Source organism: Leopardus geoffroyi, chromosome C2, assembly GCF_018350155.1.
Source record: "Leopardus geoffroyi isolate Oge1 chromosome C2, O.geoffroyi_Oge1_pat1.0, whole genome shotgun sequence".
Classification (NCBI taxonomy): domain Eukaryota; kingdom Metazoa; phylum Chordata; class Mammalia; order Carnivora; family Felidae; genus Leopardus; species Leopardus geoffroyi.
The window spans coordinates 96,404,937-96,421,828 of record NC_059333.1 but is presented as its reverse complement, the minus strand read 5'-3'; the positions used below and the strand labels follow the sequence as shown (position 1 = coordinate 96,421,828).

General features: G+C 35.4%; 1 protein-coding gene across 4 annotated transcripts; it reads left to right on the top strand.

Annotated features, from left to right (window-relative positions):
- Window positions 1-56: 56 nt before the first annotated feature.
- Window positions 57-15,801, top strand: MYNN (myoneurin). Of its 4 annotated transcripts, XR_006718518.1 has the most exons (9): window positions 57-437; window positions 1,266-1,562; window positions 5,716-6,509; window positions 7,272-7,431; window positions 9,438-9,616; window positions 10,475-10,558; window positions 11,574-11,660; window positions 13,333-13,653; window positions 15,276-15,801. XR_006718518.1 is itself a non-coding variant. In XM_045503019.1 (8 exons), the coding sequence occupies exons 2-8, from the start codon at window positions 1,297-1,299 to the stop codon at window positions 13,593-13,595; spliced, it is 1,833 nt and encodes a 610-aa protein (XP_045358975.1). In that variant the 5' UTR covers window positions 57-437; window positions 1,266-1,296; the 3' UTR covers window positions 13,596-15,801. The 4 variants fall into 4 exon arrangements, 2 of the variants coding, with proteins under 2 accessions (XP_045358975.1, XP_045358976.1); XR_006718519.1 differs by lacking the exon at window positions 10,475-10,558; XM_045503019.1 differs by having other exon boundaries at window positions 13,333-15,801.
- Window positions 15,802-16,892: the final 1,091 nt, after the last annotated feature.

Genomic DNA, 16,892 nt, shown 5'->3' with positions numbered 1-16,892 from the left:
ATGATGGGAGAAACCAAGAAACTACAAGTCCCAGCATGCAGTGCGCAATCTGGCTCCCGGAAAGAGGACTTTCGGGCGGTGCTGCCCGACCACGGCCCTGAACGCGAGATGCTGACTATCGGCAGACCAGCATGTTTAGAATGAGGAAGACAAGCGGGTCGCTGCGAATGAACCCTTAAGTCCCGTATCCATGACGTTCGCAGTTTCGCTGGAGACCCTGGTATGCAGGAGAGCGAAATCTCTGCGGGCTAGCCCGGTCCGTCCTCGCCGGTACCAGACCTCCACGATCCCAGAGCCTCCAGCGTTTCCTCTGGACGCCCGGGCCGGATATGATGTCTCCGTAGAGGAAGACGGAAGAGGCGGAGCGGGGAGCGGTGACGTCCTTCCAAGATGGCGGAGAGAGCGTGAAGAAACTGTTGCCCCTTGATTTGCTCTAGGTGAGTCTTTCTTCACGCCCCAGCTTGTCAATCCTGCTTTCTCCGGACGCGGCGTCAGGAGTGAGCAGGCTTCATGGAGTTTGAATTCAGGTCGAGGCGGAGATACTAACATGGAAAGCTTGGGCGAGGCAGCCCCGGTGTTGGCTTTGGCCACAACCTCTGCTGTGGGAACCCGAGGTAGTCGTGGGAGCTGGCCGAAGGGCAGTGCGGCAGAAGCCGGGAGAGACTGGCTTTGGTTGTCACTCTCCGTTGCCGCCGGGAGGGGGATGAGAGGGGGTGTGGCCTCCTCCGGGCGAGTGACGGAACCTTGACAACTCTGGCTCTCTGCTCCTTCTCCGCCTCCTGGGCACCCGCCCCGCGTTTTGAAGCAACTCTGTGCACCACGGAAAACAGGTTGTGGGGATTTGAGAACGGTTTTAAAGAACTCATACTGTGTTTTTTTTTCCTCATCTGTCCAAAGGAGTCATTTCTTAGTGGTTTGTTAATTTTTTCCCCAACACATGCATGCGTACTGAGCTTGGAAGTCTGGAGGTTCACCTGCTGCAAAGCGTGAAATCTTGCGGTGCTTTTTTTCCAGCTCCTGGAAGTGTTTTCACGCATCGCCGTATTATTGATGTGTCCAAACGATTGTGTTAGTTGGCCAAAGATAGACACTTAACCTTCAGCATTTTTAACTAATCTGTTTGATAAGAATTTTCTGTGGGGGCAGCAAGTGAGGACTTTATTCTTGTTCATGTTCTATGTCCCTTCTCCCCTTACCAATTGCTTGGGTGAAACGTTTGATGAAAACTTCGGGTTACTGACTTACTGTCTCTTTTTGTCTTTTAGAACAAGGGTAAAATTCCATTCTGATATCAAAATGCAGTATTCGCACCACTGTGAGCACCTTTTAGAGAGACTGAACAAACAGCGGGAAGCAGGTTTTCTTTGTGACTGCACCGTAGTGATTGGGGAATTCCAGTTTAAAGCTCATAGAAATGTCCTTGCCTCATTTAGTGAGTATTTTGGTGCGATCTACAGAAGCACTTCTGAGAACAATGTCTTCCTTGATCAGAGTCAAGTGAAGGCTGATGGATTTCAGAAACTGTTGGAGTTTATATACACAGGAACTTTAAATCTTGACAGGTAAAGTACACATTTTGTTTTCATTTCTAAAAGCTAGTCAACGGTCTTTAGAGCTAAAGTATATTTGTAGCTTTTCCATTCAGTCCCTTAACTTCATATATTGCTGTGCACAATGCTATTGTTGTTTTTAATAAAGATGTCAGTATTACTGATTTGGGATGAACAGACTACATTTCTTAAGCGCAAAAAGCACAGATGCTAATTAGATTAAGGCCTTTTTTCTGGCACATTTGATTTATGTGCTGAAGCAAAACCTGCCATTTCAGTTATGGAAACTTGAAGATCATACATAATGAATTCGAAGTGAATTCCAGTTTCCTTGGTCTTTATATTCCTCTGAACTTCTCTCTTCCTCACTCTCTCCCCTACCTCTTAACGTGCTTGAGGTAGTAGGGGAGTGTGGATGAAGAAGGATGATCCTCTGTGTTCATTTCATGTATTCCCATTTCTAACCATAGATGGCAATGTGCAGGACCTCTTCCTGATCTTGATTCAAGAAAATAATTTCCTTGGAGTGTAAATGGCAGTGACTCCTGTTACCTCTGTAAAGCTATTAGTACTAATGCTTACACCAGATACAAGGTGCTAGAATGCTTCTCTGAAATGCTTAATGCTGTCACTCCACTAACGGGAAGTAGGTTCTGAGGAATTTAATAATGCAGTCACTTGTGTCTCCCATGCATAGTGGACTGTATAATTAATTTAATCCTGATGAATTTACTAGTTGTGGGGGGAAACGTAGAGAGGAAAAAAGGAAAGAGAAACCAATCAAATTACTCCTGTCTTCTTTCTTCCATCTCTTATGGAAGTCATAATCTGACATAAACAGGTATGCTCTTTAGAATTAGATCTAGCCTGTCAGTCATTGTATGTCTTTGAGCAAGATGCAACCTCTGAGGGCCTCATTTTCCCCATCTGTAAAAATGAGATTGTAGTAACTCCCTTGGTATTAGTGTGAAGATCAAGGATTTACTTGAAGGCCCACTTCCCATTGAACATTAGTTTCGTTTATTTTCTCTCTTCCACTCTCCTCTCTCCCTTTAACTCCACAATTTTTGGAGAAAAATCAAGAAAGAAACAAAAAGGAAACACCTGAAATTTTGCTGTCCACTGATAATCACTATTAACATTTTGATAAAAATCTTTCATTTTCCAGATGATCTCTAGATATACACATAGATATTAAGCAGAATTCTTCTCTCTGTTTTACATTGCAACTTATTGTGGAAATATACTTCTTTAAAAAGCTAGAATCAAAATGTTCCTTAATTCTTTTGAAAAGGAAACACACTATTTTTGAATTATTTTTAAATTTTAACATAATGAGATTTTCAAGTCAGTTCTCTGTGGGTTGATTAAAGGAACACACGAGTTTCAGATTAATCTACATGACAAATTATTTAAATTTACTGAATAGTTGACTCTACAGGTGCTTCATCTAAATATTTAGAGCACATTATGTAAAATAACCACAAAACCAGTGAATTTTGCTTGATCTTCAATTTAATAGTTTCCCATTCTCAATTAACTTTTCCAAATAATCTTGAATTGATTTGAACACACTGAAGAGCAGCTTACTTTGAGCCTTCATGCAAAGCACCAGTGTGAAAAAGAGCCAGATTTTTGTTCAGTCTTTTTTGATACATATCTTTCCTGGGAACTAGTTGTTTGAGCCCCACCACAAATGTGAGAAGACTTACATCAAAAGTAGAAAGTGTATAATTTAGTGATTAAACTTAGTGAAGAAAGCAAAATAATAGAGAATTAAGTGGACTCAGGAGCCAGATTACCTTGGTCGAATCTTATTCTAACCTCTGTGATCTTGGATGAATTACTTAATGTCTTTGTACATCTGAGCCTTCATTCGTACGTAAAATGGGATTATTACAGATTGCAGAGACCTGTCTTGAGGATTAAATAAACTATTCATGTAAAGCATTTAGCCACATACCTTGTAGCATGTAATTAAATGACTTTCAGTGACTGTTCAAAAGATGAAAGCAGGTTTGCAAGCACTGTAACTTCATGCTTGTAACAAAAGCAGATTAGTCATTGGTGTAAGCAACTGCTGATTGGTTCTCTTAACTGTAACTGAGATTATAGTTTGTTTATGAAATAGATGAATAATTGGTATGCAATACTGTGTCAGTACTGAACAATTAGTGTGCATCTCAGTGCTAGTTTATATTGGTCTTAAAGGCTACCAGACCTTGTTATGTGTTTGGTAGTTCACTGTATGAATCACTAAGCACAATTATAATTTGAGACCTAAGTATAATGAGTGATAAATTTGGTTTCATTCTAGTGCTGTCTCTCATTTATTGTAATGATAATAGACTATGTAACAAAATTAATAAAAATGCTTAAGGACAAAGGTAACGTTTTTAGAAAGTGACAGTGCTACTGTATGCATGCTAAAAATATTTTGTATAAAAGATGAACAAGATTGTGTTTATATTGGGGCTATTTGTGTTATATCTTTGCAAATATAGAATTAACTTCATTACAAAGATCATCCGTTATGTATTCCAAAATTATAGCTAAGGGACAGAAGAAATCTTTAATGTTTTCTTATCTAGGGGAAAGACTCCATTTGCAAATAGATTATATTCTTAAAGTTTATTTATACTATATTTAGGAACTTTAGGTATATTTTCCTAGAGAATAAAATGTTCCCTAAACTTGTGATTAGGTTTCCAAACGGGCCTATAAATCTATTTAATCTATAATGAGCTGAGAAAATAACTGTGTGTATAATAAAAGGCAATTTTTTAAAAGCTAATGGAAAACTAAATTTAAAAAGAGGAAACATACAGGTGCTACTTGAGGTAAAGAAGTTTTCATCAGTTGATGAGAAAATGGATAGAGATCTGTAAATACTGTAGTATACCTTCAAAGACCTGAGTGGTTCATGAGCTAGTTAATGTTTAATTTCGTTTCAAATTTTACTCTTCTTAAAAAAAAATAAAGATATATTAATAGCACTATAATTGTATTATCAGCTATGACTAAAACTTTTTTCTGGCTCTTATAATCGTGGGAAAAAGGAAAAGATTTTTTAAAATTTTTTCTGAAGAGTTAAATAATAATTGGGGAAAAGAGCAGGAAGATTACTTGAAGGGTGTGTGTGTGTGTGTGTGTGTGTGTGTGTGTGTGTGTGTATGTATCCATCCTCAGATAATTATGAAAGGGTCCTATTTTCATGTTAATACCAACTCAACTCTCAGATTTTATAGCTAAGAAAAGCAAAGTGCCAACAGGTGCTGACTTACCCTAATTAGCTCACCTAGTAATGCTAGAGCCAGTGCTAGAGTAATCAAACAATTTTTCACTACATTGTAAACTTTTGGAGTGCAGGGACTATTTCTTATTTCTTAATATCCCTCTTAGTGTACCACACATGGTAGATGCTCAGTAAATACTGACTAGAATGTTGAACAGGGTGAACTTTAGTCTTTCTATATAGTTCTAATAATGACGGACTCTCCAACTAACATGGGTTGAGTATCACACACAGGTGGGAGGGTTGTTAGAGCTTTCTGAAACCTTGTTCCATTGAAGTGTAATCAGTAAACCAGCAACACTGGCATCACCAGCAACTGTGTTAGAAATGCAGACACGTGGGTCCCGTCACAGATCTACTGAACCTGAATCCTCATTTAACAAGATACCTGGGTGACTCACATGCACGGGAAAGTTTGAGAAGCACCGTTAAAGTCCCTCACAGGGGAGCAGAGGAAGGTAGGAAACAATTTTTTAGACTCTTGCTGTTGCCAATCCCAGAAAAGGTAGTTGCTATCTGAATAGGCCTCCGGATGAATGGGAAGAGGCAATAAGTTGCCAACAGCTACTTTTGTGTTCCAAGTGTTTTTTAAAACACACAGAAATTTTAACATTTTCTTATAGTGGTACATTTGTAGTTATGAATAACCATTATTTTTCATCTTTTGAAGTTCTGTAAAACTGGAGATTTTTGCCTAAAGATTATTCTGAATGAGTAAATGAATTTTTGTAAATTTATTCTTTTAGTTATGCCTTTTCATCATTCTGCTTCGTTAGGTCTTTAAAAGACATTGAAATATATGTGCAGCTCTGTTTCACAAATAGTTTTTATTTGTTCAGAATATTGTCATTTAGCCTTGTTTCCTTACAGTTGGAATGTTAAAGAAATTCATCAGGCTGCTGACTATCTCAAAGTGGAAGAGGTGGTCACTAAATGTAAAATAAAGATGGAAGATTTTGCTTTTATTGCTAATCCCTCTTCTACAGAGATATCTAGTATTACTGGAAACATTGAATTGAATCAACAGACTTGTCTCCTTACTCTACGGGATTATAACAGTCGGGAAAAATCAGAAGTGTCTACAGATTTAGTTCAGGCAAATCCTAAACAAGGGGCTTTAGCAAAGAAGTCATCTCAAACGAAAAAGAAGAAGAAGGCCTTCAACTCCCAGAAAACAGGACAGAATAAAACAGTGCAATATCCCAGTGACATTTTAGAGAACGCATCTGTTGAATTATTCTTAGATGCAAATAAATTGTCCAGTCCTGTAATAGAACAAGTTGCACAAAGAAATGATAATTCAGAACTCGAGTTGACATCAGTTGTGGAAAATACTTTTCCAGCACAAGATATTGTGCAAACTGTTACAGTGAAACGGAAACGTGGAAAATCACAGCCAAACTGTGCTCTGAAAGAACATTCTATGTCTAATATAGCCAGTGTCAAGAATTCTTATGAGCTGGAGAGCTCTGGGGAAGAGCTGGATCAGAGGTATTCCAAGGCCAAGCCAATGTGTAACACATGTGGGAAAGTGTTTTCAGAAGCCAGCAGCTTGAGAAGGCACATGAGAATACATAAAGGAGTTAAACCTTATGTCTGCCACTTGTGTGGAAAGGCATTTACTCAATGTAACCAGCTGAAAACGCATGTAAGAACTCATACAGGTAAGACTGGTTTGTGGGAGATATAATTGCTTTTATACTGTGACTGAAATAATATTTTTGTACAGTACATATTAATATACAGTGTTGACTGTGACCAACATTTGGTATATACTTGTATTCACAAAAATATTTGTTTAGCATGTTAAGACCGTTGAAAATTTCTTTGTAATTGTGACCAAGTATTTAATGGCTATTTTGTTTTATTGCAGCTGATACTCTGAAGTCCTAATGTATGACCTGTGTATACCATTTTCCTTCATAGTTAAAATGAACATACACTTGATTCTAGCTTGCTAAGTATTTAACAGAGACAAAGATTAAGAGAACTGATAAAGGGGAAAAGTAATTACAACTCAGTACAGTTCTCAGATTTTGCCAATACATCTCACCTCCTGCTTCCTAATCTTTGTCAACTTCTGAACACGTTTCTTAGCATTACATACACATTTCATTCTTCAGCCTCTGCATTTACTTTTGTTTGGTACACTTAGATTTGTACCTTTTAAGATGCAATATGTATTTCTTTCATTGACCACCTTTTCACTATTATGAATTGAGAAACATTGATTTCTTTTAATTCTATCAAGGTTTTGATAGTTGATCTGGAAGAAAGGTTCTGTTTGCTTTATTACTTCTAGCAGTTAACAATTTCCAAATACTGAAAATAGTACTGTTGATGAACTCTTTTGAAAGCCTATGTGGCTTAAGCAACTAAAACAATATCTCCTTTTAAATACAAATTTTATTTGCTTGTTCTTTTAGGTGAGAAGCCATACAAATGTGAATTGTGTGATAAAGGATTTGCTCAGAAATGCCAGCTAGTCTTCCATAGTCGTATGCATCATGGTGAGGAAAAACCCTATAAATGTGATGTATGCAATTTACAATTTGCAACTTCTAGCAATCTCAAGATTCATGCAAGGTAAAAAAAAAAAAAAAAAAAAAACAAGTTGTTTGATCTTTGAGTCTGGCATTCACCTTAGTCTTATGAATAGACTACTGTGTTAGTATTCAAGACGGTAGAGTTCTAATTGTGGTTCTACCATTAAATTTTCTTAGCATAGTGAAGGAACCAGAGGAAGCCATGGTGGCTGGAGGGGAGTAAGTGAAGGAGAGAAATAAGATCAGAATGAGAAATAGGTGATATGATCTTGCATGCATTTTTTTTTTTTTATCTTGCTTACATTTTAAGGGGTGGCTCTGGCTGCTATATTGGAAAACAATTGTAAGATTGCAAGAATGGAAGCAAAATTAACAGGAAGCTATAGATAAAATCCAAGTGAGAGTGATGATGATTTAGGCCACAGTGATGGCAATGGAAGAGATAAGTAGTAGTCAGATTCTGGACATATTTTTAAAGAATTTGCCGCAGATTGGATGTGGGGTATGATAGAAAAGAGGGTAGAATCAAAGATTCTGAGATTTATAGCCTGAGCACATGAAAAGATGGAATTACCATGAACTGAAATGGAAGAGAGTTGTGGATAGAGCAGTTTAAGAGGGCGTGTAGGCATTTTGAGCAGAGATCTGAATATGTTAAATTTGAGCTCTTAGTCATCTGAATGGAGATGTACAATAGACAGTTGGTTATGTAAGTCTGTAATTCAGGGGACTGGTTTGAGCTGAAGATACAAATTTGGGAGTCTTCAGCATATAGATAATATTTAAAGCTGTAATACTGAATGAGGTCACCAAGAAAATGAATGTGGATAGAGAAGCAATCAAAAGGACTGAATCATGAGGCACTCTAATTTTAAAAAATTCTGGGAGATAGTCAAGAACCAGCAGAGGTGACTAGCCAATATAGGAGGAAAACCAACAGTACACTGCCCTGGAATCCAAGTGAAGGAAATTATTCCAGAAGAGAACAATCAGTTTTGTCAAATTTGGTGATAGAGAGGTGAAGATTGAGACTTAACTGTTGGATTTACCAAAGTGAGAGGTCAGCAGTGCTCTCAAGAAAAGCAATGTTAGTTGTGACTAGTAGAGAAAAATTAAAGTGGAACAGTTGGAGACTCAAATTTTTGATAAAGAGGAGCCAAGAAATGGAGGAGCAAGAGGTCAAGGTTTTTTTGTTTTGTTTTGTTTTTATGTTTATTTTTGAGAGAGAGAGAGAGCCAGAGTGTGAGCAGGGGAGGGGCAGGGAGAGAGGGAGACACAGAATCGAAAGCTGGCTCCAGGCTCTGAGCTGTCAGCACAGAGCCCCACGCGGGGCTTGAACCCACTAACCTCTAGATCATGACCTGAGCCAAAGTCCGATGCTTGACTGACTGAGCCACTTAGGTGCCCCAAAGGGTCTTTTTTTTAAAGATCAGAGACATCAGTATATTTGTATGGGAAAAAGGAACTGTGGAGGAAATTATAGGAGTGTTACCATTGAGTAGGAAAGAGATAATATCTTAAGTATGCAAATGGGAGTGTTTGGATTCAGATGAATTGTCACCCTCCTGTTAGAGTTAATGAGAACAACAGATACATAGGTACAGATGCCTATAGGTGGAAGGTTGAGATGGTAGAAATGTTCTTCTGATTGCTTAAATTTTTCTCAGTAAAACAGGAAGCAAGGACATCAGCTAAAGATAAGGATGGATGAGGAGTTGCTGGAGGTTTAAGGAAAGAGTTTTAAAGAGTGAGTGAATGGACAAGTGAAAATAATTGCCTGCGGTATTAGGGACACACTTGACAACCATATAAAGATGACGGCAAAATTTTTTTAACTTACCTTAGAACTAATGTTTTGATAACATTATGCCAAAACATTTATTTTTGATTTGTATACATTGAAACTGTTGATTTTAAGTATATATTCTTGGTCTGTTAATATGAAATAAAATACTACATGAAAAATTGTATAAAAAATGCTTATTATATAGATTGGATCCAAATTGTTTTACTTACCACTATATAACTTTATTTATTTACTAATAGGAAGCATAGTGGAGAGAAGCCATATGTCTGTGATAGGTGTGGACAGAGATTTGCTCAAGCCAGCACGTTGACCTATCATGTTCGTAGGCATACTGGAGAAAAGCCGTATGTGTGTGATACTTGTGGGAAGGCATTTGCTGTCTCTAGTTCTCTTATCACTCATTCTCGAAAACATACAGGTAAGAATTTGACAGAGATGTTTAAAATAAGGAAAGTTGTAAAAAGAAAGGGAAATTGAGCCCTTACAGAAAGTAGATTATAGATTTTGTTGTGTATCTGTTGTGTGTGTGCTTCTTGAAGCCTTTTGTGTTTGTGGTTTTCACATAAATATTAGCTATAAAAGCAGACTTATTTTCTAAGATAGTACACAGTGGATGGAATTTTTTAATTATGTAACTATATACGTTAAAAATCAGGTAATTTTGACGGTATATAAACTTGAGTTGAAATGTATTTTATGACCTTAGAAAAACCCCCTTAGCCTCTTGTTTCACTTCCCTCGGATAAAACAGTAGAGTGAAATTAAGGGGTGAAGATGGGTTTAGGTAGAACATTGATTTTTATGACTTTTCCTATGCAGACATTCTGAGATTCACAAATTAAACAGCTACTTCAAGTGCAAAATACCAGTTTTGAAGCACGTTGTACTCAAAGATTTTCAGTTTTGATAGAGTACCTCTTAAAATAGATCTTTCCTAAATAATTTTATTCCTCTTAATAATATAGTAGATAGCAAGAACTAAAGTCCTGGATTGATGAATTTTTAATCACGTTTGTAATCATAAAAATTGAACTTCTTGCCCAACTCTAGTCTACTAGAAGGATGTTTGCAGAAAGTTTTATTATATGAAAAGCATCAGGTTACATGAACAGTGTAATTACTAATCTAAGTTGGATCACACTGAAGATACCTCTAAAATACAATATAAAGAGGTTTTAATTCAGTATTTTAGAACAGGTTACTTTAGATTATTGTAATTGATAAAATATTATATTGGTATAGTACACCACTTCGCTATCTTTTATTTTCCATCTAGGTGAAAAACCATACATATGTGGTATTTGTGGGAAAAGTTTTATTTCCTCAGGAGAGCTCAACAAACACTTTCGATCCCATACAGGTCTGTGTTTAGGGAGAACGTATTATTTTTTGTTCTCTCTAATTTCTTTTTATGTAAACCTTGACTTTTAAACCATTATGGACTATATGGTTTCTAGTCGTACTCTACCTATAGCAATATTTTAATGTATAACTATCAACTTTCTGTTTGCTTTGTTTCTTTAGTTATTTGGAGTAGTGTTAATTAAGTTGGGTCTAGAATTGTATAGATTTTCTAAAAAATATGCCAGATAGTAATAGTTTTTAGATGACTTAGATTAAATTGCAAAGATGTACCAAGAAATGAAAAGGAATATATAATACCAAGATAATACTAGATTTTCTTATCAAGTAGTGTTCAGTAAGCAAGTTTTTAGAATGAATGTTAGAATTGATATGTTTCTTGTAAGAGTATTGTATAATATGAAGAAAATATGGAACAAAAAAAAATTAAAACAAGGGAAAATGCCACTTTGAAGATGGACTCTTTTCATTTTCTTTGTCATTTTAAAAATTATTTCTCACTATTCCTATCTAGAATACTATGAGCCCCTAGTAGACATTTAATAAATTTATTGGCGGCTTCTCTGCTCTTAGGCTTCATAGTTTGTAAAGCATTGAACAGTTCGTATTCAAAGGAATTATAATTTTGTAGCATTTTATTCTGTCACTGTTTGTACAGGATTTTCTAATTTGTAGGCTGCCAGAAAGCAGAAATATTTACATATTTTCCCCCAGCTGTTCCTCTTAGTATCTGGCATATAACTGGCACTCACTAAATGTCTAATAGTAATAAGAGTAAGTTAAATTTCTCTTAACAGAAGGGCTCAATTTTTCCTGAAATGGGGATGCTCAGTATAACAGAGCGCCTAATGTTATGGAAGTTTTTGTTTGACTATATTATAACCACGTGACTAAATGGTAATTTGAAACTAAACTTAAACAGTACAGTAATGTTTACACTGCATTCGTAAACATTGATATTTTTGTCTTAGCTTCAAAAATATTGAGTTTAAACTTTTTAACTTGCTTTTCAGGAGAAAGGCCATTTATCTGCGAATTATGTGGAAATTCTTACACAGATATTAAAAATTTAAAGAAGCACAAAACAAAAGTCCATTCCGGTAAATGTTTGTGTTTTTTTAAAAATTTAGGGCTCTCATAATGGTGCTACTCCTAAAATGTTGAGATGCACATTATAACAGTTTAAATTAGATACATATTTTTAAAAACTAGATAAATACATATTAGGAAGGTAGCTTTATAATTTGTAGATAAGTTCACTAGAAATTTCTTTCCATATTGACCATCTGATAAACAGTACTTGAAATATTTCCTCTTTTAAAAACCTGATTTATGAAGTTACAAGAAAGAAAGAATATATAAACAAAACGTGTATCACTATTCTCCAGACTAGAGTCTGGGTTACCTGGGGATTAGTTATGCGACAAAAAGGGCATCATGAACACATGAATCCAGAAACATGTAAGAGGAAGTAGGGAAATGGGTAGCTCCAAACTGTTACATAAAAATGAAAAGCCAGACTATAAAATTTAAGTCTGTTGCTTACAATGAATCCTTGAAAAAGTTTCACTATGTTTGTCATAATTAAAAACAAAATACTAGGCTTCTTCAGTGTATAGAGATGTTAACAAGTCTTTGATAGTAAACAGCGACATCATAAGGATTAAGAAGTAACATATGAAAACTGCAATGTGAGTAATTCAACAAACGTTAAATGCCTCTGCCTCCAAAGTACACATAACTGCAGAATAATACGAAGTTGAAAAACGCACAGTCTTAGTCCTCAAAGAGTTTACAATCTGGTGTAGGAGACGAGAAATCTAAATATTTAACTGTGATTACAAGACAAAATGTAGGGTATAGTAGAGACAGAAGTGCTAAAGAAGAGATTAAGTCCTTCTGAGGTGAGTATTGGAAAAACTTAATTCTAGGGAACTTGAAGGAGAGAGAGGGGTTCAGAGAATGGAGATGGGAAAAGGAGGGTTCCTCCCAGGCAGAGAGAATATTGTAAAGGGAGTCACCGGGATAAGGAAGTGCAGGTTGTATTGGCTGTTTGAACTGAAGAGTAGTTAGGCAAGAACAGAATTCTAGTTTTATGAAAGCAAATATGCAGTTTTATCTAATGAAACAGATTGAAATCATGTAAAAACTTTGGGGTGGCAGAAGCATGGTAAAGCTCATGGAAAATTTGAAGGCAAAAGTGTATCATAATCGGTGTGATAATTTATGCCCTTGAGCAGAATTTCTCACTTCTGAAAAATATACAAAAGTGCTGTATCTCTGAACTTGAACTCAGAGAATAGTATGAACTACTCATTAATACGTTCAGAGAACAAATCTGTTATGTGTATAGCACTATTATTAAGTACTTTGAAGGAATCAGAGAAGTATAATTTGACATTTACCCTTGAGGAGTTTAGTCTGAGAATAGAGGCCATACCAGTATGAAGCAGAATGTTCAGTAGCAATAAGAGACAGATGTCACAAGGTAGTATACAAAAAATTGACAAGTGAGTGATAAAATAGGTAACAGCTCACCCTTGTCTAGAACAGTTAAATCCCTTTTAAGTTCAAGTTGGTGCTTAAACCTAAGCTTGAGGCCCATATTGGACTTGTGTAAATAATGAGGGTAAATCAGTATAAGAGAAACAGCATGAGTAAAGCTGTGGAGGTTGGAATGTAAGTTCCGGGAATGGTAAGCAGATTTAGTCTATCTAAGAGTTTTTGTTTTGTTTCCAAAGATAGCATAAATTTCTTTCTCTTCTATTTCAGGTGCAGATAAACTTCTAGATTCTAGTATAGAGGATCATCCGTTGAATGAACAAGATTCTATACAAAAAAGTCCTTTATCAGAAACACTGGATGTGAAGCCTTCTGATATGACTTTACCATTATCTCTTCCGCTTGGAACTGAGGACCACCACATCCTTCTGCCTGTCACAGATAACCAGTCGCCTACATCAGATACGTTGTTGAGATCAACTGTGAATGGGTATTCAGAACCACAGTTGATTTTTTTACAGCAATTATACTGACTTTGTGAGGAATATGGAATTGCTAAGACGTCTTTGGTAGTAAACATAAACATCTCTGGTAAGGTGCATATATTCATATTAAATTAGCATTCATTTGAGTTATGACCATTATTTTCCATTCAGCTGAAGTAAACACCTGATGCTGCATCATAACTGCAATGCTTGTTTTGATTTTTGGCTTCTATGCCTAGATTATAAACATGACATGTTAAGGAGTGAGTTATACTAAAGTAGCACTATTTTGAATGGATGAGTTTTTTCTCTTAGAGCTGCCTTAATTCATTTTTATTTTGCATTTTAAATTGCTTTTCATTTATTTAAGTGGAATCTTTCCATTTATATGAGTCAGTTTTGACCTGCGGGATTTTTTAGTTTTTTCCCCTCAAAATTTAAGCAAAATCTATGATAGTGTCAGGCCAATAGTGTTGCTGTACCAAGTCCCATAGACCAGTACATAAACTATGGGGGGAAAGTGAATTTTCATTCTTCTACTTAAGAAAATTTAGGTACTGAATAAGAATTGTGCTGTTTCTCTATTAATATATTCCATTGGAGGTAACTTTTCTAATGACACAAAAAGAAGTGTTTTTCTTAAAAGCTAGAAAACTGTATATACATTTTTGTTCATTTAGGCCTCAGAATTCTGGAGAAAAGCAGTGATCAGTACTTTTGAGTTATCCAAGACTACATTTATTTGCAAAATGAGTTTTAAATAGATCATATGGTATTTTTATCTTAATAAAGACAGCTTCAAAATTTGATTCAGGTTATGTTTTAATAGGTTTCTAGATTACTGGAGATGAGGAAAATATGAATTTTGAAGATTTTTGATAAGCCTTGCTACACCTGTTACGCACTTTTTAAAATACTAAGTTCCAAAAAGAATTTTTAAAAGTAAACCTAATGCGTACGCTAAATCACTTGGCTTCTCAATTGACACATTGTAATTACATAAAGAATTAAGAAATTAGCTTCATTTATCAGTGAACATTTGACTTACCAGAAAGCCAGTTTGCTAAATATTTTACATTTTTCTATAAGTTTTGAGTTTAAAATTTTATGAATCAAACCACAACATTTGGTTGTTGTCAGACTGCCTACAGTAGTCTGTCTTCTTCTTACTGAATGTAAAAAATTCAGTATCATTCTGATATTTACTTCCCCATCCCACTTTTCCCACATAATTCATTTATATTACTGCCTGATCTTTGGACATTAAATTACCAGTTCCAAAGAGTCAGTTCCTGTGCTGCTGATCAAACACCATGGTGACATTATTTCTTATTTCTGCCATGCATTAGTTGTGGCTTATTTGTTTTCTGTAATAAAGTTAACGTGGGGTTTGGGGTTTTTTTGATATTGATTTCCTTAATTGAATTTTCTCTGGCATCCTAGTCAGAAGAACCAACTAGAAGAGGATGTAATGAGACTACTTAATTCTTGTACACTGTAGAGATGGCCACCGTTTCGCAGCACACTCACCATTTTCGCAGTAGTTTGCCACCAGTGGGACTGACTTCACAGTTTGAAATATTCCCTTTGTGTAATATACATCAAACTTAGGATTTAACTATTTATCTAAGAAATCTAATTATGCTTGTGTATTAATATGCTGGGTTTAAATACAATTTACAAAGTTATAAAATGTTCAACTAATCTATTCTGGCTTAAATTCAATAGGAATTTATTGGAATGTGAAGAAATTAAAGAAAATTAAAAGACTCAGCCTCTTTAAGAAGTCTGCTGAAATGGAGAGGTTATATTTAATTCACATCTTCATTAATCCAAGCATCTAAAGAATAAAATTTCAAAAATGGCTACAGTGATGTCAAAATTTTATGAGAGCTGTAGTTACCAAATTTCTTCTAATAATGGTAATTAGCATTTTATATAGATTAGTCCTCAGATTTATTATTTTTAATATTATTGGATTGGAATGGGTAAGGTTGATTTACTGTGTTTTTTCTCCATCACGTTATCTGCTTCATAACTAAAATACTTTCTTTTAAAATTGACATGTCTCGATGGTCTTCCAGAGTGACATGTGAGAAATCTTGAAGGCTGAGGTCCCTGTCTTGTCATTCTTCTCATAATGCTATACAATTTTTTATGATAATATGCTTATATTTTAGTTGTATCTGGTGTCATTTTAACACTCAATTACCGTTTAAATAAGTCCGGTTTTAAATATATTTGTTACAATGCAGTTTTGGGAAAGGTCTATTCTTAACTAAATATTATTACGTTTTTGCAAGTGTTTAGGATGTTGAAGCTCTCACTGAGAAATTATTTTCTAAAATAATTTTGTATGTATTAGATTATTCCTACTGTATTGTTAGATTTTAGACTTTTTAAAAAGAAACCATAGATTATATATAAATGATTTTTTGCTGTTTTTAAATGGTACTTGTTTTATGTTTAATTTCATAGGATAATTTTGATAGACAAATTTTAGAAAAAAAATTTTTTTAATGGTTCTGATGTTCTATTGCAAAAGTAGTTTAGCACTTCTGTATGTTTCAGTTCTACAGAAACTGTACGAGTGAGAGTAGTTGAAATGTACATGTATAAAAACAATGTACATATACTTGTTTTTAAAAATATCCTAGAATAATAGTTCTGACATTTAATGCATATCAGAAACATTTTAAAATAACACTATCCCAGTCCCACCCCACCTTAGTCTTACTAAATCATACAATCTGTGGGATATATATGATGGAAAAGCCCCATAGCAGATTTTAATGTAACCAGACATTGAGAACCAATATCCTAAATGTTTCTTGGTGTTCTTTTGGAAAGCATTTAAAAATGAAGCTCTTGATATAAATTTCCATCTTGTACTTAGATTTTGAGTCTTTAGAACTTTACTAGAAATACCACCGAGTAAAAAGAAATTGTATTTTAATGCAATTTCTGTATATTCTACATTTTTACTCTTTATTTATAAACAACTTGGAGATTTAGTTATTGAAGCTTTTTTTTTTTTTTTTTTTTTTTTTTGGTGGAGCATTAATTTCTTGAGACAATGATATGGTTACTCTTTTGTCCTCTGCAACCCCTGCCCCCCATTCATTCAAGAGAAATTTGGGGGGCATATGGGTGGCTCAGGCGGTTAGGTGTCTGACTCTTGATTTTGGCTCAAATCACGAACTCATGGTGATGAGATTGAGCACTGTGTAGGGCTCTGCGCTGGGCATGGAACCTGCTTAATATTCTCCCTCTCCCTCTGCCCCTTCACTGCATGTGCGCATGCTCCCATGCGTGCACTTTCTCAAAAAAGAGAGATTTGGTTTA

What these genes read in the sequence shown, in the direction of transcription:
- MYNN (XM_045503019.1), top strand. Translation starts at nt 1,297, where the DNA reads ATGCAGTATTCGCACCACTGTGAGCACCTTTTAGAGAGACTGAACAAA. An exon ending in GCATGTAAGAACTCATACAG is followed by an intron (nt 6,510 to 7,271) that starts GTAAGACTGGTT and finishes TTGTTCTTTTAG; the next exon opens with GTGAGAAGCCATACAAATGT. An exon ending in TCATTCTCGAAAACATACAG is followed by an intron (nt 9,617 to 10,474) that starts GTAAGAATTTGA and finishes TTTTCCATCTAG; the next exon opens with GTGAAAAACCATACATATGT.